The 20,184-nt window shown below is 42.4% G+C and overlaps 3 protein-coding genes across 3 annotated transcripts; all 3 read left to right on the plus strand.

Annotated features, from left to right (window-relative positions):
* Positions 1 to 1,156: 1,156 nt before the first annotated feature.
* LOC125899975 (trace amine-associated receptor 13c-like) lies at positions 1,157 to 2,525 on the plus strand. Its single transcript, XM_049594686.1, has 2 exons — positions 1,157 to 1,329; positions 1,709 to 2,525. Exons 1-2 carry the CDS (start codon positions 1,157 to 1,159, stop codon positions 2,523 to 2,525), a joined length of 990 nt encoding a protein of 329 aa, XP_049450643.1.
* Positions 2,526 to 10,310: 7,785 nt separating this feature from the next.
* On the plus strand, positions 10,311 to 11,648 carry LOC125899845 (trace amine-associated receptor 13c-like). The gene is made up of 2 exons (XM_049594424.1): positions 10,311 to 10,483; positions 10,832 to 11,648. Exons 1-2 carry the CDS (start codon positions 10,311 to 10,313, stop codon positions 11,646 to 11,648), a joined length of 990 nt encoding a protein of 329 aa, XP_049450381.1.
* Positions 11,649 to 16,818: 5,170 nt separating this feature from the next.
* On the plus strand, positions 16,819 to 18,156 carry LOC125899937 (trace amine-associated receptor 13c-like). The gene is made up of 2 exons (XM_049594613.1): positions 16,819 to 16,991; positions 17,340 to 18,156. Exons 1-2 carry the CDS (start codon positions 16,819 to 16,821, stop codon positions 18,154 to 18,156), a joined length of 990 nt encoding a protein of 329 aa, XP_049450570.1.
* The last annotated feature ends 2,028 nt before the right edge of the window (positions 18,157 to 20,184 follow it).

Genomic DNA, 20,184 nt, shown 5'->3' on the forward strand with positions numbered 1-20,184 from the left:
AAAGCTCCACAAGTCCAAATGGTAGAACCATATGAAGAGCATAGTGGAACATGACGCTGCCATACCTTTGTCCACCACACTCACCCAATAAACAAGGCCGTATAAACTGCAACACTTTGTGTAGACTGTGCATTGACCACTGTGGGAGGGTCACTGTCCACACTTTTGCCTTTACAAAAGGTGTCATTTGTTTTAATCAAAACATTTTTAATAATGGGTCCAGAGTGAAAGAGCTATTGGCCACAGGCTTTGCAATGGGCTATACTGAAAGGTCGACAGAAGGAGGCCCTTTGGGGAAGAAAAGAGTGCTGCAGTCATGGGGAACAGGAGGTACGATGATGGACCAAGATGGCTTTACATGTACAATTTAGGGCTCAGTGTCTCTCCACATTCTGCCCATAAACAGTTATCTACCTATTTATTTGAAGTCTGTTCACTCAAAACAGTCTAGCATACCTAACAAACAGCCAACATGAACTTTTGGATATTGGATCTCCCAATTTTGAAAACTTGATTAGGTATCTCCAGCTCATTCCAAATATTGCCAAGGCATCAGAGGTTACTAACATGGCTCCACCAACTGTAACTAACTGTAACTACAGTTAGAACAGTTAAGTGGGTCAGAGAGAACACACTCTGTACTAGAGCACTGTTTGCCACTCAAGAGTGTGGATGTACTAAGAGGTAAGCCTGCTGCTGAAGAGATGCAACACTGATTTCAGGGATCAGGTGATGGTCAAGCCTACAGTTTATCCATGGCTAACCTCATGAGGGGCATTAGAAGGGCCAAGCACAGCTAGAAGCTAAGGACTTGACAACTCCGACCCCCAAAGCATCCAAGCCATCACTGATTACGAAAACCAACATCCCTCACCCTCTCCTCCACAAGTGTGTGCACCACATTGCGCAGGATTAATGCACGTAAATCTGCTGGCGTCCCAGCAGAAGAAGATAGTGAGAGAGGAAGAGTTGCAGGGAAAGTGATGAAGATGATGGCGTAATGTGCAGAGCAAGGAAGGATAGGCATCAGAGTCCAACAGAGGTTGAGAGAAAAAAGGAGGGAGGAATTATGAGAATGTGAGGCAGGTAAATCAGTATATGACTCGGGTTTGTTCAGGAAGCTGGCAGACCTGCAGCTCTCTGCAGATCTTTGAAGATGGAGGTTGAGGACGGAGCAGAGCTCTGCTTTCCACAACTCCTCAACACCTCCTGCAGGAAGCCCACCACTTCTTGGCCTGAAACAATGCTCATTATCATTGTGATGTACTTCATCTCTGTGTTTACCGTGACTCTCAACCTGCTCGTCATCATTGCAGTCTCCCACTTCAGGCAGAGATTAACTCCTCAACTTCTCTCTACATGCTTTGTAGCTTAAAAATGTGAACAGTTACTGTAGATTTAAAAACAATGTATTTGAGCTAGTGCTGAATAATGTTGCACCTCAGACAGTTTAATCATATTATAAGTCATATTTTACCATTTTTTGCACCATAAAGCTCAAATGTGTTTCATGTACCATCTCCTGCCAATATTTAACATTGCTCTCTATTCACCTTGACATCAAACAAGTTATTTCAATTGTCTACAATTAACCATATCTTAACTATAGATGTGACAGAAATATTTTGCATAAACATTTTAGTTGTTTTGTCATTTAGATCTGAGCCTGAACCTGTTGGGTTCATGATGTTTTTCTCTTTCCTTCCAGGCAGCTCCACACACCCACCAACATCCTCCTCCTCTCTCTGGCTGTCTCAGACTTTCTCATGGGCCTTGTGGTGATACCAGGTGTACTTGGCCTAAAAACATCCTGCTGGCTCTTTGGTGACATTGCGTGTACTTTGTGTCATTATACTTGCTTAATCATTATATCTTCTTCAGTAGGAGACATGGTGCTCATATCAGTTGATCGCTATGTGGCTATTTGTGACCCTCTGCATTACACCAACAGAATCACTGTGAAAAGCGTTAAATTCTGTGTGTGTCTGTGTTGGCTCAGTGCTGCTCTATACTGCTTTCATTTTATAAAGGATGACCTGACTCAACCAGGCAGGTATAATTCCTGCCATGGAGAGTGTGTAATTGTCATTAACTATCTTTCAGGAGCTATTGATCTTTTTATAAGTTTTATTGCTCCCATTACTGTTGTCATCGTTCTGTACATGAGAGTATTTGCTGTGGCTGTGTCTCAGGCTCGTGCCATGCGCTCTCACATCACAGCTGTCACTCTCCAGCTTTCAGTGAGTCAAAAAAAAAAGAAATCGGAGCTGAAAGCAGCCAGGACTCTTGGTGTTCTTGTAGTTGTGTTTCTAATATGTTATTGCCCATATTACTGTGTCGCTCTTGCAGGTGACAACCTGGCCAACAGTTTCTTTGTATTTGCTGTGGAATGTCTGCTCTATTTTAACTCATGTCTTAATCCATTGATCTATGCCTTGTGTTATTCCTGGTTTAGAAAAGCAGTTAAACTCATTGTCAGTCTTCAGATTCTGCAGCCTGGCTCCTGTGAGACCAACATACTGTAGAGAGGCTGTGGAGTGACTGAAATGAGGCCTGCTCTGTGGACAATTGAATGCATTTGTTCATGTTGCTCAGTGAGTGAATGATCAAATACAGACAGTGTCTTTCAGTCTGAATTGTATCTGATCAACAGTCGAAAGGCCTGCATTGTAAGAAAGAGTCACAAGCACCATAAACTGTCCCTAGGTAATCACCCGGTTTCATGTCTCATAAAATCCTATGTGTATTACACATATGAAGAGTCTTCTTTCTTTGTGATAGGAAACATTTCAGCCCAACACAACAACTAAAGCTTTCATTTCTATCATTTATTTATATTCAAAGCATCATCTCAGTGAATTGTGGCCATTTTGTTGCAAACAGAGATTACTGGCCTGATGAGGCTCCTTTTTCACAGAGAAAAGATGCTCCAGATTAGCCACACTTTTCCTGCCATAAGAATAACATTAAGTGTTTTGTTTCAGATAAAACTGTCAGTGGAAACAGATCATGTTCCCTTTCAGAGCAGGGACAAAGGGCATTTTATCATTTCAGCTTAATGTAATTCATCACGTTTCTTTACTTCATGACAATTATTTTTCACATTATCCATGCAGTCACACTCAGAAGCATCATGGAGTTTTATTTTGTGGCAAGAAGTAAAACAGATTATTTGAAAACACATGATTATCTACAGGTCATCACATCTTTGTAATCAAATCTGCAGAGAAACATACAATGTAAATCAAACAACAGAGGTACATGAAACAAGGTACATGAAATGTGATGGGTTGCAATTTAACACCATTTTCTTTTCTTTGAATTCACACAGCATAGCAATTTGTTGTAAAGTGATATCAAATATGATAATAAACCAGGCATGTTAATAAAAATTCAGAATGACCTCATGTGTTTTATTGATGTTTCACAACAAGTAATGTAGTTTGGACTGGTCAATTATTACACATTCAAAACTCTAAAATAAAAAAAAAATCACACTAACAGTAAAGGCTTAATTAATTAATTAATTACAGAGTGGGTGATGATCATTTGAGGGTTGAAGTATTCCTTTAAGTCATGGAGTGGAATAGCAACAGAATTGTATTTGCACATAAACTGCCTGTTGGAATGAGAAAAGCCCACAGTGTCAATCCTAGTTTGCTTCCAAAACTTATTTTATTATTATTTTTAAACACAGTGCACTCAAAACATTTAGTTCAGTACAACACAGTAACATAAAGGTTTTGAATACACCAGACACAAAAAAAATGAATCTGTCACTTGACCCTTGTCTGACAGGAAATTTATGTCAGCTTAACATAACTTTTTTTTGTTGTTTGAGCATTTAATTCTATGTCGGTCACGTTTGTTAAGGATGAACCAAAATGCCGAAACACGACAGATGAGCTGATCTGATGCAAGTCTTTTAATGAAAGGTGAATGATAAAATGGGTCTTGGGGATGGCGAGCAGGAGTTCCAGCTGAGGGAGGGTGGTGTCTTATCCTGAGGGGCAGACGAAATTGATAGTGATTTTTCATAAATGGTCCTTTTCAGCCCTCTAAACGGACTCAGAGCAGTGACTCAGCATATTTTGTTCATATGTGAACACTCCAAGAGAACTCAGACCCTTCTGAAGTGAACTGTACTCATTTTCGGAGGTGGTCTCAGTTCAGTGGGTACAGTGTGTGGAGCCTGATAAATGAATGCCCCGTCACGACAACACAACATTGACCCAGCCACACTGACCCTGATCGGCTAAAAATGAGTCGCTGCAGCCCGCCTACTTCTTTTTAACCATGGCTGCTGAATCGGAGACATAAAGGGACCTAGCCAACCCAGGTATTCTGCAACTGAACCAGATAGAGCCAGTTGAATGAGTTGAGTGACAAGCAATAGACATCCTGAACACCACATTTCCCAGGTCATCAAGGAGCACTTGAACATGTAGGTGTGTCATGCTTAGAGGGGAGTCAGGTGCAACACAACTGACACACCAAACCCTTGGATGTCTTCAACACTCACCCCCTAAACAAGGCCACATAAACTGCTGCACTATGTGTGGACTTTGCGTGGACCGCAGTGGGAAGGTCACTGCCCCCTACCTGTAGGCTTGGGAGATGCACTCACAAAGCCATCCCATGTGGCATTCATGAATGGCCACAATGCTGTGATGCCACTGGCTAAGACTGCTTACACCAGCATGAGCCCCATTCGTTCGTTCATTTGTTTTAATCAAAACATCTTTTACATTAATGCAATGACGGGTCCAGAGTGAAAGAGCTATAGGCCACAGGGTTTGCAATGGGCTATGCTGAAAGGTGAACAGAGGGAGGTCCTGTAGGGAAGGAACGAGTGCTACAGTCATGGGGAGCTGGAGGTACGATGATGGACCAAGATGGCTTTACATGTACAATTTAAGGCTCAGTGTCTCTCCACATTCTGTCCATAAGCAGTTATCTGCCTATTTAATTGAGGTCTTTTCACTCAAAACAGTCAGCATACCTACAAAACAGCCTACATGAACTTTTGGACATTGTATCTCACAATTTTGAGAACTTGATTATCAATCTTCAGCTCACTAAAATATGGCCAAGGCTGCCAACCTGGCTCCACCAATGGATGCACCTGCAGATGGCATTAACCTACAGTTTGAACAGTTAAGTGGGTCAGAGAGACCACACTCTGTACCAGAGCACCAGTTTGAACACACAGACTGGGGTATGTTTTACACTCAGGACACCCTGGACTCCGACACACATATTGATTTTTATGCATTCTCCATTCTGGACTACTGCAACACTAACATCAACACTGTCACCACCCTTAAATAGTTCACATTCTCAAATCAGAAGCTGTGGATGTACCAAGCGGTTATAAGTGCTATATCATAGGCTCAACTGGACTTGCTTTGGTTTCTTGATGACATTTCACCTCTCATCCAGGAGGCTTCTTGTGTTCCAAATGACTGGTGTTGAGTCGCAGGCTTTAAACTCAGTGTGAGTGTGAACCCTTTTTGAGTCGTTCAGTTCACATGTGACCTCTTAGTTTTAGCGTGGTTATGGTCACATGTGAGTCATTGGTCCACCCGGCCATCTTGTGTGTCGATAGGGTTAGATGGGTCCAGGTTACTGGGTTTGAAGTGCACAGGGATGTGGTGTTTGTTGAAGATCCTCCTGAGTTTCTCAGATACTCCTGCCACATAGGGAATGATGATGTTGTTTCGTTCTTGTGTCTCTTCCTCTCTGTCTGCTCTGTGTCTGTTAGAGGTTTAAGCAAAGGCCCAGCTGGAGTAGCCACAGGTTTGAAGTGCTTCCCTGATGTGAGTCTGTTCCTTTGCCTTCTCCCCTGTCCTCGTGGGCACGTTTTCAGCCCGATGGTTCAGAGTTCTGGTGACTCCCAGCTTAAGCTGCAGTGGGTGGTGAGGCTCGAATAGCACGTATTGGTCCGTGTGTGTAGGTTTTCTGTGCACTGCGATATTTAGGCTTCTATCATCTTCAATGCATACTGCACAGTGTAAGAAGGGTAGGTTGTCTTCCCTGACATCCTCCCATGTGAATTTGATGTTGGGGTCCATTGTATTAATATGTTCTGTGAAGGCTTCCTCTTCCTTAGTTTTGATTTTGATCCAGGTGTCATCCACATATTTGAACCAGTGGCTAGGAGCAGTTCCTTTGAAGGTGGTTAGAGCTCTTTTCTCCATGTATTCCATGCACAAGTTGGCCACTATTGGACACACTGTTGAGGCCATAGCACAGCCATGCTTTTGTTGGTAGAAACCCTTACTGTACTTGAAGTAGGTGGTGGTCAAACAGAGATCAAGTAGGTCACAATAGTGGTCTGGGTGAAGTTGGTTCTGTTGGAAAGGGTACTGTCCTGTAGCAAACATTTCCTCACTGTCTTTACTGTGACTTTGGTGAGAAAGCAACTAAAAAGTGAAGTGATGTTGTATGATACCATAGTTTCGTCAGAGTCCAGTGTTATCTCTCTAGTCTTGTTGGTAAAATCCCGAGAGTTCTTGATGTGGTGTGGAGTGTTACCAACCAGGGAAGCTAAGATAATAGCTAGGTGTTTGAAGATGTTGTATGTGACTGAGCTTATGCTGCTGCTGATGGGTCTTAGCGATGCTCCTTCCTTGTGTCTCTTATGGAGTCCATAGATGCATGGGATGGCCTCATCAGGGTACAGTCGATAATACAGTGGTTTGTCAATGACTTTGTCCTTTTCCAGTTTTTGTAAAGAATCTATGACCTTCTTTTGTAGCCACTGGTAGGATCTCACCTCAGTGCCTCATAGGTGTTGTTGTTGCTGAACAGATCAGTGACTTTGGCATGGTTGTCTGCTTTCTTCAGCACCACTTTTGCATCACCCTTTGTCTGCCGGCAAGATGTTGATGTTCCGGTCTTTCCTCAGTGATGTCAGTGCCTTCATTTCATTGATGGTGAGGTTGGAAGGAGATACTTTTGCACCAGCGAAGCTACTGATACCTTCAACCTAAGTTGTTCTGCCCCTGGGTCTGCCAGTTTGTTGTGTGAGATAATTGACTCCATTGCTGTGATGAGATCTACAATCGGTATCTGCTCTGGCGTTACAGCAAAGATCAGTCCTTTGGCAAGGACATCCTTTTCTGGTTGGATGAGCTCTCTGTGTGGTAAGTTTTTCACCCACTTGTCATGTACAGTACAGGCCAAAAGTTTGGACACACCTTCTCATTCAATGCGTTTTCTTTATTTTCATGACTATTTACATTGTAGATTCTCACTGAAGGCATCAAAACTATGAATGAACACATGTGGAGTTATGTACTTAACAAAAAAAGGTGAAATAACTGAAAACATGTTTTATATTCTAGTTTCTTCAAAATAGCCACCCTTTGCTCTGATTACTGCTTTGCACACTCTTGGCATTCTCTCCATGAGCTTGTTTAGCACTTGTTGGCCCCTTTGCCTTCACTCTGCGGTCCAGCTCACCCCAAACCATCTCCATTGGGTTCAGGTCCGGTGACTGTGGAGGCCAGGTCATCTGCCGCAGCGCTCCATCACTCTCCTTCTTGGTCAAATAGCCCTTACACAGCCTGGAGGTGTGTTTGGGGTCATTGTCCTGTTGAAAAATAAATGATCGTCCAACTAAACGCAAACCGGATGGGATGGCATGTCGCTGCAGGATGCTGTGGTAGCCATGCTGGTTCAGTGTGCCTTCAGTTTTGAATAAATCCCCAACAGTGTCACCAGCAAAACACCCCCACACCATCACACCTCCTCCTCCATGCTTCACAGTGGGAACCAGGCATGTGGAATCCATCTGTTCACCTTTTCTGCGTCTCACAAAGACATGGCGGTTGGAACCAAAGATCTCAAATTTGGACTCATCAGACCAAAGCACAGATTTCCACTGGTCTAATGTCCATTCCTTGTGTTTCTTGGCCCAAACAAATCTCTTCTGCTTGTTGCCTCCTTAGCAGTGGTTTCCTAGCAGCTATTTGACCATGAAGGCCTGATTCACGCAGTCTCCTCTTAACAGTTGTTCTAGAGATGGGTCTGCTGGGCTAGAACTCTGTGTGGCATTCATCTGGTCTCTGATCTGAGCTGCTGTTAACTTGCGATTTCTGAGGCTGGTGACTCGGATGAACTTATCCTCAGAAGCAGAGGTGACTCTTGGTCTTCCTTTCCTGGAGTCGGTCCTCATGTGTGCCAGTTTCGTTGTAGCGCTTGATGGTTTTTGCGACTCCACTTGGGGACACATTTAAAGTTTTTGCAATTTTCCGGACTGACTGACCTTCATTTCTTAAAGTAATGATGGCCACTCGTTTTTCTTTAGTTAGCTGATTGGTTCTTGCCATAATATGAATTTTAACAGTTGTCCAATAGGGCTGTCGGCTGTGTATTAACCTGACTTCTGCACAACACAACTGATGGTCCCAACCCCATTGATAAAGCAAGAAATTCCACTAATGAACCCTAATAAGGCACACCTATGAAGTGGAAACCATTTCAGGTGACTACCTCTTGAAGCTCATGGAGAGAATGCCAAGAGTGTGCAAAGCAGTAATCAGAGCAAAGGGTGGTTATTTTGAAGAAACTAGAATATAAAACATGTTTTCAGTTATTTCACCTTTTTTTGTTAAGTACATAACTCCACATGTGTTCATTCATAGTTTTGATGCCTTCAGTGAGAATCTACAATGTAAATAGTCATGAAAATAAAGAAAGCGCATTGAATGAGAAGGTGTGTCCAAACTTTTGGCCTGTACTATATGTCCCAGACGTGTTGTGTTGTGGTCCTTGTTTCTGCAGGTCAGTACTTCTGTTCTACTGTTGTTGTTATGACGAACAACACTAACATCAAGAGTGTCACCATCCTCAAAAAGATAACATTCTTAAATTTAGAAGCTGTGGATGTACTAGGAGGTCAGCCTGCTGCTGAAGGGATGCAACACTGATTTCAGGGATCAGGTGATGGTCAGGCCTACAGTTCATCCGTGGCTAACCACATGAGGGGCATTAAGTGAGCCAAGCCCAGCCAGAAGTGAAGGACGAGACAACTCCAACCCCCAAAGCATCCAAGCCATCACAGATCAAAACGACCATCCGCACCCCACACCAGTGACACCTCCTTCCAAAACTGAACAATGCTTTGACAGGGATAACCAGGAGGCCCTCCATCAAGACTGTGCTCCCTGCCAACCACGACCCCTCACCCTCTCCTCCACCGGTATGTGCACTGCACTGAGCACAATTAATGCATGTAAGGCTGCTGGCATCCCGATATACCCCAGAAGAAGAGTCAGGCTCATCTATTTGCTGTGTCCTATTATTACATCTTGCTAACTCGGCCATTCTGGATGTCACTAACTCGTCTTCTTCTCCGGAGCCTTTGTGCTCCACTGTCTCTCAGATTAACTCATATCGCAGCGGTGCCTGGACAGCGTGACGTGTGTGGTTGTGCTGCTGCTCTGGTCCTGCCAGATGCCTCCTGCTGCTGCTGTTATCATTAGTCATACTTCCACTGTTATTATACACATATGATTATTGTCACATATGTATACTATCAGATATTAATATATACTTTCAATATATTGTACCACAGTAGCCAGAACTATAATTGTAATATTATTACTTTCATTAATGTTCGGATTACTGTTAATTTATTATGCTGATCTGTTCTGTACGACATCTATTGCACGTCTGTCCGTCCTGGAAGAGGGATCCCTCCTCAGTTGCTCTTTCTGAGGTTTCTACCATTTTTTTCTCCATTAAAGGCGTTTTTTGGGGAGTTTTTCCTTATCCGTTGTGAGGGTCCTAAGGACAGAGGGATGTGGTATGCTGTAAAGCCCTGTGAGGCAAACTGTGATTTGTGATACTGGGCTTTATAAATAAAATTGATTGATTGAAAATGCTACAATTGTTTTCCCGCTGGATCCCTCTGCACTGGTACCCCTGCTGTGTGGAGTGGCCTCAGTAAAATGAATAATTGGGCCATTTTTTCTATGTCCTGTTGACTTTCTAAACACTGCTTTAATCACTTTAAAAAAAAAAAAAAAAAGGGCATAGAGGTCGGACAAAGGAAATCAAACAAGGGTAAAGACCAACAGTAAAGGATATCACAGAAAAAAAGTGAGAGAGGAAAAGTTGCAGGGAAAGTGACAAATGATGGCGTAATGTGCAGAGTGAGGAAGGAGGGGCATCACAGTCCAATAGAGGTTGAGAGAAAAAAGAGGGGAGGAATTATGAGAATGTGAGGCAGGTACATCAGTATATGACTCTGGTTTGTTCAGGAGGCTGGCAGAGCTGCAGCTCTCTGCAGATCTCTGAAGATGGAGGTTGAGGACGGAGCAGAGCTCTGCTTTCCACAACTCCTCAACACCTCCTGCAGGAAGCCCACCACTTCTTTGCCTGAAACAATTCTCATTACTATTGTGATGTATTTTATCTCTGTGTTTACTGCTGCTCTCAACCTGCTCGTCATCATCGCAGTCTCCCACTTCAGGCAGAGATTAACTCCTCAGCTTCTCTCTACATGCTTTGTAGCTTAAAAATATGAACAGTTACTGTAGATTTAAAAGAAATGTATTTGAGCTAGTGCTGAATAATGTTGCACCTCAGAAAGTGTCATCATATTTTAAGTCATATTTTACCACTTTTTGCACCATAAAGCTCAAATGTGTTTTATGTACCATCTCCTGCCAATATTTAACACTGCTCTCTATTCACCTTGACATCAACCAAGTTATTAAAACGTGTATGCACGTGTTTTGCATACACGTTTTAGTGGTTTTGTCATTTAGATCTGAGCCTGAACCTTTTGAGTTCATGATGTTTTTCTCTTTCTCTCCAGGCAGCTCCACACACCCACCAACATCCTCCTCCTCTCTCTGGCTGTCTCAGACTTTCTCGTGGGCCTTGTGGTGATACCAGGTGAACTTGGCCTAAAAACATCCTGCTGGCTGTTTGGTGACATTGCGTGTACTCTGTGTGGTTATACTAGCTTCATCATTGTGTCTTCTTCGATCGGAGACATGGTGCTCATATCAGTTGATCGCTATGTGGCTATTTGTGACCCTCTGCATTACACCAACAGAATCACTGTGAGAAGTGTTAAACTCTGTGTGTGTCTGTGTTGGCTCGGTGCTGCTCTCTTCAACTGTCCATTTTTAATGGATAACCTGATTAAACCAGGCAGCTTTAATTCCTGCCATGGAGAGTGTGTGACTGTCATTAACCACTTTGCAGGAGCTATTGATCTTGTTGTAACCTTTATTGTTCCCATTTCTGTCATTGTCGTTCTGTACATGAGAGTATTTGTTGTGGCTGTGTCTCAGGCTCGTGCCATGCGCTCTCACATCACAGCTGTCACTCTCCAGCTTTCAGTGAGTCAAAAAAAAAAGAAATCGGAGCTGAAAGCAGCCAGGACTCTTGGTGTTCTTGTAATTGTGTTTCTAATATGTTTCTGCCCATATTACTGTGTCGCTCTTGCAGGTGACAGCCTGGCCAACAGTTTATTTGTATCTGCTATGCATTGTCTGTTCTTTTTTAACTCTTGTTTAAACCCCTTGATCTATGCCTTGTTTTATTCCTGGTTTAGAAAAGCAGTGAAACTCATTGTCAGTCTTCAGATTCTGCAGCCTGGCTCCTGTGAGACCAACATACTGTAGAGAGGCTGTGGAGTGACTGAAATGAGGCCTGCTCTGTGGACAATTGAATGCATTTGTTCATGTTGCTCAGTGAGTGAATGATCAAATACAGACAGTGTCTTTCAGTCCAAACTGTTTCTGATCAATAGTAGAAAGGTCTCCATTGTAAGAGAGAGTCACAAGCAATTCATAATTCATGTCTCATAAAATCCTATGTGTATTACACATATGAAGAGTCTTTTTTGTGTGTGATAGGAAACATTTCAGCCCAACACAACAACTAAAGCTTTCATTTCTATCATTTATTTATTTTCAAAGCATCATCTCAGTGAATTGTGGCCATTTTGTTGCAAACAGAGATTACTGGCCTGATGAGGCTCCTGTTTCACAGAGAAAAGATGCTCCAGATTAGCCACACTTTTCCTGCCATAAGAATAACATTAAGTGTTTTGTTTCAGATAAAACTGTCAGTGGAAACAGATCATGTTCCCATTCAGAGCAGGGACAAAGGGCATTTAATCATTTCAGCTTAATGTAATTCATCACATTTCTTTACTTTGTGACAATTATTTTTCACATTATCCATGCAGTCACACTCAGAAGCATCATGGAGTTTTATTTTGTGGCAAGAAGTAAAACAGATTATTTGAAAACACATGATTATCTACAGGCCATCACATCTTTGTAATCAAATCTGCAGAGAAACATACAGTGTAAATCAAAGAACAGAGAAAGTTAAAGTTTCACAAGGTATATGAAATGTGATGGGTTGCAATTTAACACCATTTTTCTTCTCTTTGAATTCACACAGCATAGCAATTTGTTGTAAAGTGATATCAAATATGATAATAATAAACCAGACATGTTAATAAAAATTCAGAATGACCTCATGTGCTTTATTGATGTTTCACAACAAGTAATATAGTTTGGACTGGTCAATTATTACACATTCAAAACTCCAAAATAAAAGAATCACAGTAACAGTAAAGGCTTATTAATTACAGAGTGGGTGATGATCATTTGAGGGTTGAAGTATTCCTTTAAGTCTTGGAGCGGAATAGCAACAGAATTGTATTTGCACATTAACTGCCTGTAGGAATGAGAAAAGCCCACAGTGTAAATCCCAGTTCGCTTACTAAACTTATTGCTTTTTTTTTTTTTTTTTAAACACAGTGCATTCAAACATTTTAGTTTAATACAACACAGTAACATAAAAGTTTTGAATACACCAGACACAAAATAAATCTGTGACATGACCCTTGTCTGACAGGAATTTTATGTCAGTTTAACATAACTTTTGTTGTTATTTGAGCATTCAATTCTATGTCCGTCATGTTTGTTAAGGCTGAACCAAAATGCAGGTAAACAGGTAATCCCACTCTATTCTGTCAAACGCTTTTTCTGCATCTAATGATATGACGACTTCAGGTACCTTAGACGTCTGTTTAGAGTAAATGACATTCATAAGAGTACATAGATTAGAGAAAGAGTGGCGGCTTTTGATAAAACCTGTCTGTTCTTCTGATACAATATCAGGGAGAATGAGTTCGAGATGGCTCGCTAACAATTTTGCCAATACCTTGACATCCACATTTAACAAGTACAGAGGTCTATAGGACCCACAAGAAGTTGGATCCTTGTCCTTTTCAAGTAGAAGAGATATGGATGCCTGGGTAAGGGTGGGTGGCAGCTTACCAGATTCCAACAATTTGTTATATACATTAATAGGGGTGGGGCTAATTTGTCACAAAACCTTTTAAAAAAACTCTGTCCGGTAGCCATCCAGGCCTGAGGCTTTATTACTTTGCATAGCTTTAATTGCACTGATTGTTTCATCTAAATTTAACGGAGAATCCAGATTATTAGCAATAATAAGGTCAATAGTGGGTCTCAATAAATTAAACACAAGTCTTCTAATGAAAGGTGAATGATAAAAGGGGTTTTGGGGATGACAAGCAGGAGTACCAGCAGAGGGGGGGTGGTGTCTTGTCTTGGGATGGACGGTTTTGGCAGGAAGGGTTTTCAGTGACAGGTAGCTGGCTGACTGGTGTCTTTGGTGAGAGAAGAACAGGTGTGAATCTTTGAGGCAAGCAAACAAACTTACAAATATCTTTGGGTGTTTTTACATATAGTCATTTTTAAGTAAACCAAACTCAGTCCTCTTAAAGTGCACCACAAAGTGGACCAACACAAAAGGGACTCAGTTTTCCTGTGTTCACATTAGCCCCTTTTCCACTGCAGGAACTTTTATCATTTACCCAGGGCTGTTTGCTGAAGAAAGCTGATTGGTGAAACAAACACTTTCAGCATTCTGCACTTCTGTGCTATGTGATTGCAAACTTTATTTAATTTCTACAAGCTTCACTTTGTTTGTGTTTTGATTAAGGATCGGTACCGAAACCCGGTACTCAATTAGCCCACAGGGCTAAATTATCAGAGACTGTAGTATTGATAAGCGCTAATGGCATCAGTTCTTCTATCGGTACTTTCACACATTTTGGTTAAATTCATTATCATCATGCAGCCTTTCCTCTGCGCTCCATGCTGGGGCTGACCTCCTCCACATACACACACATCCACACACAAGCCTACACGACACAGCAATCGGTGAACAGGCAAGCGGAAAGAAAGTGAAGATAACTTGAAAATTACTTGAGTTGACGGCAGCTACACTCGTTACTGTAAGTGAAATTAAACCTTAGTGAGTAAGAAGCCAATGATTTATCAATACATGTGTTCAGCAAGCATAAACAGGTAAACATGTTGCTCCGTCCACAGTCTCTCATCCACCGACACTAACATTATGTTTTACACAAGGACTCAATATAGGGCACATGCAGAATCATCTCTGTCATCAGCCTGATTTGAATAAATTTTCTGGAACTTTGAGGTGCAGTGGAAACACTAACCACACAGATTACCAGGAATTCTTTTACCCAGATATATCAAGTCCTGGAAATAAAAGTTCCTGGAAATGTTGGTGGAGAAGGGGCTTTTGTCAGTTCAGTTGTCAGTGGCAGAAGAAACTGAGTTTTCAAACATGGTCCTCTTCAGCCCTCTAAACAGACTCAGAGCAGTGACTCAGCATTTTTTGTGCATATGTGAACACTCCAAGAGGACTCAGACCCTTCTGAAGCGAACAGTACTCACCTTGGCAGGGGGTCTCAGTTCGGTGGGTACAGTGTGTGGAGCCTGATAAATGAACGCCCTGTCACAACAACACAACACTGACCCAGCCACACTGACCCTGACCGGCTTAATGTTAGCTCTTGCAGCCTGCCTATTTCTTTTTAACCATCGCTGCTGAAGCGCAGAAGTAAGGGGCCCCAGCCAACCCACGTATTCTGCAACTGAACCAGATAGAGCCATGACCTAACCATGCTGGGGTTGAGTGAAAAGCAATAGACATCCTGAACACCACATTTCCAAGGTCATCAAGGAGCAACTGAACATGTAGGTGTGTCATGCTTAGGGGGTTGTCAGGTGCAACACAATTGACACACCAAACCCTTTCCACCAGTCCCCTGTTGTCCCAGCAAGCACAGACACAGGAAAAAAGCCCCACATGTCCAAGAGATAGAGCCATATGAAGGGCATAGTAGAACATGACGCTGCCATACCTATGTCTTCAACACTCACCCCCTAAACAAGGCCACATAAACTGCTGCACTATGTGTGGACTTTGCGTGGACCGGAGTAGGAAGGTCACTGCCCCCTCTCTCTAGGCTTGGGACATGCACTCACAAAGCCATCCCACGTGGCATTCATGAATGGCCACAATGCTGTGATGCCACTGACTAAGACTGCTTACACCAGAATGAGCCCCATTCATTCGTTCATTCATTTTAATCAAAACATTTTTTACATTGATGCAATAACGGGTCCAGAGTGAAAGAGCAATAGGCCACAGGCTTTGCAATGGGCTATGCTGAAAGGTCGACAGAGGGAGGCCCTGTAGGGAAGGAACGAGTGCGGCATTCACCTTCTTTTGTAGCTACTGGTAGGATCTCGCCTCAGTGCCTCATAGGTGGTGCTGTTGCTGAACAGATCAGTGACTTTGGCATGGTTGTCTGCTTTCTTAAGCACCACTTTTGCATCAATCTTTGTCTGCCGGTACCTTCAACCTAAGTTGTTCTGCCACTGGGTCTGCCAACTTGTTGTGTCTGATAATTGACTCCATTGCTGTGATGAGATCCACAATCTGTATCTGCTCTGGTGTTACAGCAAAGTTCAGTCCCTTGGCAAGGACATCCTTTTCTGGTTGGACGAGCTCTCTGTGAGATAAGTTTTTCACCCACTTGTCATGTATGTCCCGGATGTGCTGTGTTGTGGTCCTTGTTTCTGCAGGTCAGTACTTCTGTTCTACTGTAGTTGTTATGACGAACAACACTAACATCAAGTTGTGGATGTACTAGGAGATCAGCCTGCTGCTGAAGGGATGCAACACTGATTTCAGGGATCAGGTGATGGTCAGGCCTACAGTTCATTCATGGCTAACCTCATGAGGGACATTCAGTGGGCCAAGCCCAGCCAGAAGTGAAGGACGTGACAACTCCAACCCCCAAAGCATCCAAGCTATCACAGATCAAAACGACCATACGCACCCCACACCAGTGACACCTCCTTCCAAAACTGAACAATGCTTTGACAGGGTTAACCAGGAGGCAGCCATCAAGACTGTGCTCCCTGCCAACCACCACCCCTCACCCTCTCCTCCACCAGTATGTGCACTGCACTGAGCAGGATTAATGCAGGCAAAGCTGCTGGCATCCCGATATACCCCAAAAGTAGAGTCAGGCTCATCTGTTTGCTGGAAAATGCTACAATTGTTTTCCCGCTGGATCCCTCTGCACTGGTACCCCTGCTGTGTGGAGTGGCCTCAGTAAAATGAATGAGTGGGCCGTTTTTTCTATGTCCTGTTGACTTTCTAAACACTGCTTTAATCACTTTAAAAAGGGCATAGAGGTCGGACAAAGGAAAGGAAACAAGGGTAAAGACCAACAGTAAAGGATATCACAGAAAAAAAGTGAGAGAGGAAGAGTTGCAGGGAAAGTGATGAAGATGATGGCGTAATGTGCAGAGTGAGGAAGGAGAGAAAAAAGAGGGGAGGAATTATGAGAATGTGAGACAGGTAAATCAGTATATGACTCGGGTTTGTTCAGGAAGCTGGCAGACCTGCAGCTCTCTGAAGATGGAGGTTGAGGACGGAGCAGAGCTCTGCTTTCCACAACTCCTCAACACCTCCTGCAGGAAGCCCACCACTTCTTGGCCTGAAACAATGCTCATTACTATTGTGCTGTACTTCATCTCTGTGTTTACTGCTGCTTTCAACCTGCTCGTCATCATCGCAGTCTCCCACTTCAGGCAGAGATTAACTCCTCAGCTTCTCTCTACATGCTCTGTAGCTTAAAAATGTGAACGGTTACTGTAGATTTAAAAGAAATGTATTTGAGCTAGTGCTGAATAATGTTGCACCTCAGAAAGTGTCATCATATTTTAAGTCATATTTTATCACTTTTTGCACCATAAAGCTCAAATGTGTTTCATGTACCATCTCCTGCCAATATTTAACATTGCTCTCTATTCACCTTGACATCAACCAAGTTATTAAAACGTGTATGCACGTGTTTTGCATACACGTTTTAGTGGTTTTGTCATTTAGATCTGAGCCTGAACCTGTTGGGTTCATGATGTTTTTCTCTTTCCTTCCAGGCAGCTCCACACACCCACCAACATCCTCCTCCTCTCTCTGGCTGTTTCAGACTTTCTCGTGGGCCTTGTGGTGATACCAGGTGAACTTAGCCTAAAAACATCCTGCTGGCTGTTTGGTGACATTGCGTGTACTCTGTGTGGTTATATTTGCTTCATCATTGTGTCTTCTTCAGTAGGAGACATGGTGCTCATATCAGTTGATCGCTATGTGGCTATTTGTGACCCTCTGCATTACACCAACAGAATCACTGTGAGAAGCGTTAAACTCTGTGTGTGTCTGTGTTGGCTCGGTGCTGCTCTCTACAACTGTCCATTTTTAATGGATAACCTGATTAAACCAGGCAGCTTTAATTCCTGCCATGGAGAGTGTGTGACTGTCATTAACCACTTTGCAGGAGCTATTGATCTTGTTGTAACCTTTATTGTTCCCATTTCTGTCATAGTTGTTCTGTACATGAGAGTATTTGTTGTGGCTGTGTCTCAGGCTCGTGCCATGCGCTCTCACATCACAGCTGTCACTCTCCAGCTTTCAGTGAGTCAAAAAAAAAAGAAATCGGAGCTGAAAGCAGCCAGGACTCTTGGTGTTCTTGTAATTGTGTTTCTAATATGTTTCTGCCCATATTACTGTGTCGCTCTTGCAGGTGACAGCCTGGCCAACAGTATATTTCTATCTGCTATGCATTGTCTGTTCTTTTTTAACTCATGTCTAAACCCCTTGATCTATGCCTTGTTTTATTCCTGGTTTAGAAAAGCAGTGAAACTCATTGTCAGTCTTCAGATTCTGCAGCCTGGCTCCTGTGAGACCAACATACTGTAGAGAGGCTGTGGAGTGACTGAAATGAGGCCTGCTCTGTGGACAATTGAATGCATTTGTTCATGTTGCTCAGTGAGTGAATGATCAAATACAGACAGTGTCTTTCAGTCCAAACTGTTTCTGATCAATAGTAGAAAGGTCTCCATTGTAAGAGAGAGTCACAAGCACCATAAACTGTCCCTAGGTAATCACCCGGTTTCATGTCTCATAAAATCCTATGTGTATTACACATATGAAGAGTCTTCTTTCTTTGTGATAGGAAACATTTCAGCCCAACACAACAACTAAAGCTTTCATTTCTATCATTTATTTATGTTCAAAGCATCATTTCAGTGAATTGTGGCCATTTTGTTGCAAACAGAGATTACTGGCCTGATGAGGCTCCTGTTTCACAGAGAAAAGATGCTCCAGATTAGCCACACTTTTTCTGCCATAAGAATAACATTAAGTGTTATGTTTCAGATAAAACTGTCAGTGGAAACAGATCATGTTCCCTTTCAGAGCAGGGACAAAGGGCATTTTATCATTTCAGCTTAATGTAATTCATCACATTTCTTTACTTTGTGACAATTATTTTTCACATTATCCATGCAGTCACACTCAGAAGCATCATGGAGTTTTATTTTGTGGCAAGAAGTAAAACAGATTATTTGAAAACACATGATTATCTACAGGCCATCACATCTTTGTAATCAAATCTGCAGAGGAACATACAGTGTAAATCAAAGAACAGAGAAAGTTAAAGTTTCACAAGGTATATGAAATGTGATGCAATTTAACACCATTTTTCTTCTCTTTGAATTCACACAGCATAGCAATTTGTTGTAAAGTGATATCAAATATGATAATAATAAACCAGACATGTTAATAAAAATTCAGAATGACCTCATGTGTTTTATTGATGTTTCACAACAAGTAATATAGTTTGGACTGGTCAATTATTACACATTCAAAACTCCAAAATAAAAGAATCACAGTAACAGTAAAGGCTTATTAATTACAGAGTGGGTGATGATCATTTGAGGGTTGAAGTATTCCTTTAAGTCTTGGAGCGGAATAGCAACAGAATTGTATTTGCACATTAACTGCCTGTAGGAATGAGAAAAGCCCACAGTGTAAATCCCAGTTAAACACTAAAATTATTGCTTTTTTTTTTTTTTTTTAAACACAGTGCATTCAAACATTTTAGTTTAATACAACACAGTAACATAAAAGTTTTGAATACACCAGACACAAAATAAATCTGTGACATGACCCTTGTCTGACAGGAATTTTATGTCAGTTTAACATAACTTTTGTTGTTATTTGAGCATTCAATTCTATGTCCGTCATGTTTGTTAAGGCTGAACCAAAATGCAGGTAAACAGGTAATCCCACTCTATTCTGTCAAACGCTTTTTCTGCATCTAATGATATGACGACTTCAGGTACCTTAGACGTCTGCTTAGAGTAAATGACATTCATAAGAGTACATAGGGGGCGGCACGGTGGTGTGGTGATTAGCACTCTCGCCTCACAGCAAGAGGGTTGCCGGTTCGATCCCGGGTGTGGGAGCCCTTCTGTGCGGAGTTTGCATGTTCTCCCCGTGTCAGCGTGGGTTCTCTCCGGGCACTCCGGCTTCCTCCCACAGTCCAAAGACATGCAGATTGGGGACTAGGTTAATTGGTAACTCTAAATTGTCCATAGGTGTGAATGTGAGCGTGAATGGTTGTTTGTCTCTATGTGTCAGCCCTGCGATAGTCTGGCGACCTGTCCAGGGTGTACCCCGCCTCTCGCCCGATGTCAGCTGGGATAGGCTCCAGCCCCCCCGCGACCCTCAAGAGGATGAAGCGGTTAGAAGATGAATGAATGAAGAAGAGTACATAGATTAGAGAAAGGGTGGACCTGTCTGTTCTTCTGATACAATATCAGGGAGAATGAGTTTGAGATGGCTCGCTAACAATTTTGCCAATACCTTGACATCCACATTTAACAAGTACAGAGGTCTATAGGACCCACAAGAAGTTGGATCCTTGTCCTTTTTAAGTAGAAG

The sequence above is a fragment of the Epinephelus fuscoguttatus genome, linkage group LG13 (genome assembly GCF_011397635.1).
Source record: "Epinephelus fuscoguttatus linkage group LG13, E.fuscoguttatus.final_Chr_v1".
Lineage (NCBI taxonomy): Eukaryota > Metazoa > Chordata > Actinopteri > Perciformes > Serranidae > Epinephelus > Epinephelus fuscoguttatus.

Bases quoted from the DNA above. Each gene is read 5' to 3' on its own strand.
- LOC125899975 (XM_049594686.1), top strand. From the start codon at position 1,157: ATGGAGGTTGAGGACGGAGCAGAGCTCTGCTTTCCACAACTCCTCAAC. The intron at 1,330-1,708 runs GCAGAGATTAAC...CTTTCCTTCCAG, and splicing joins ATTGCAGTCTCCCACTTCAG to GCAGCTCCACACACCCACCA.
- LOC125899845 (XM_049594424.1), top strand. From the start codon at position 10,311: ATGGAGGTTGAGGACGGAGCAGAGCTCTGCTTTCCACAACTCCTCAAC. The intron at 10,484-10,831 runs GCAGAGATTAAC...CTTTCTCTCCAG, and splicing joins ATCGCAGTCTCCCACTTCAG to GCAGCTCCACACACCCACCA.
- LOC125899937 (XM_049594613.1), top strand. From the start codon at position 16,819: ATGGAGGTTGAGGACGGAGCAGAGCTCTGCTTTCCACAACTCCTCAAC. The intron at 16,992-17,339 runs GCAGAGATTAAC...CTTTCCTTCCAG, and splicing joins ATCGCAGTCTCCCACTTCAG to GCAGCTCCACACACCCACCA.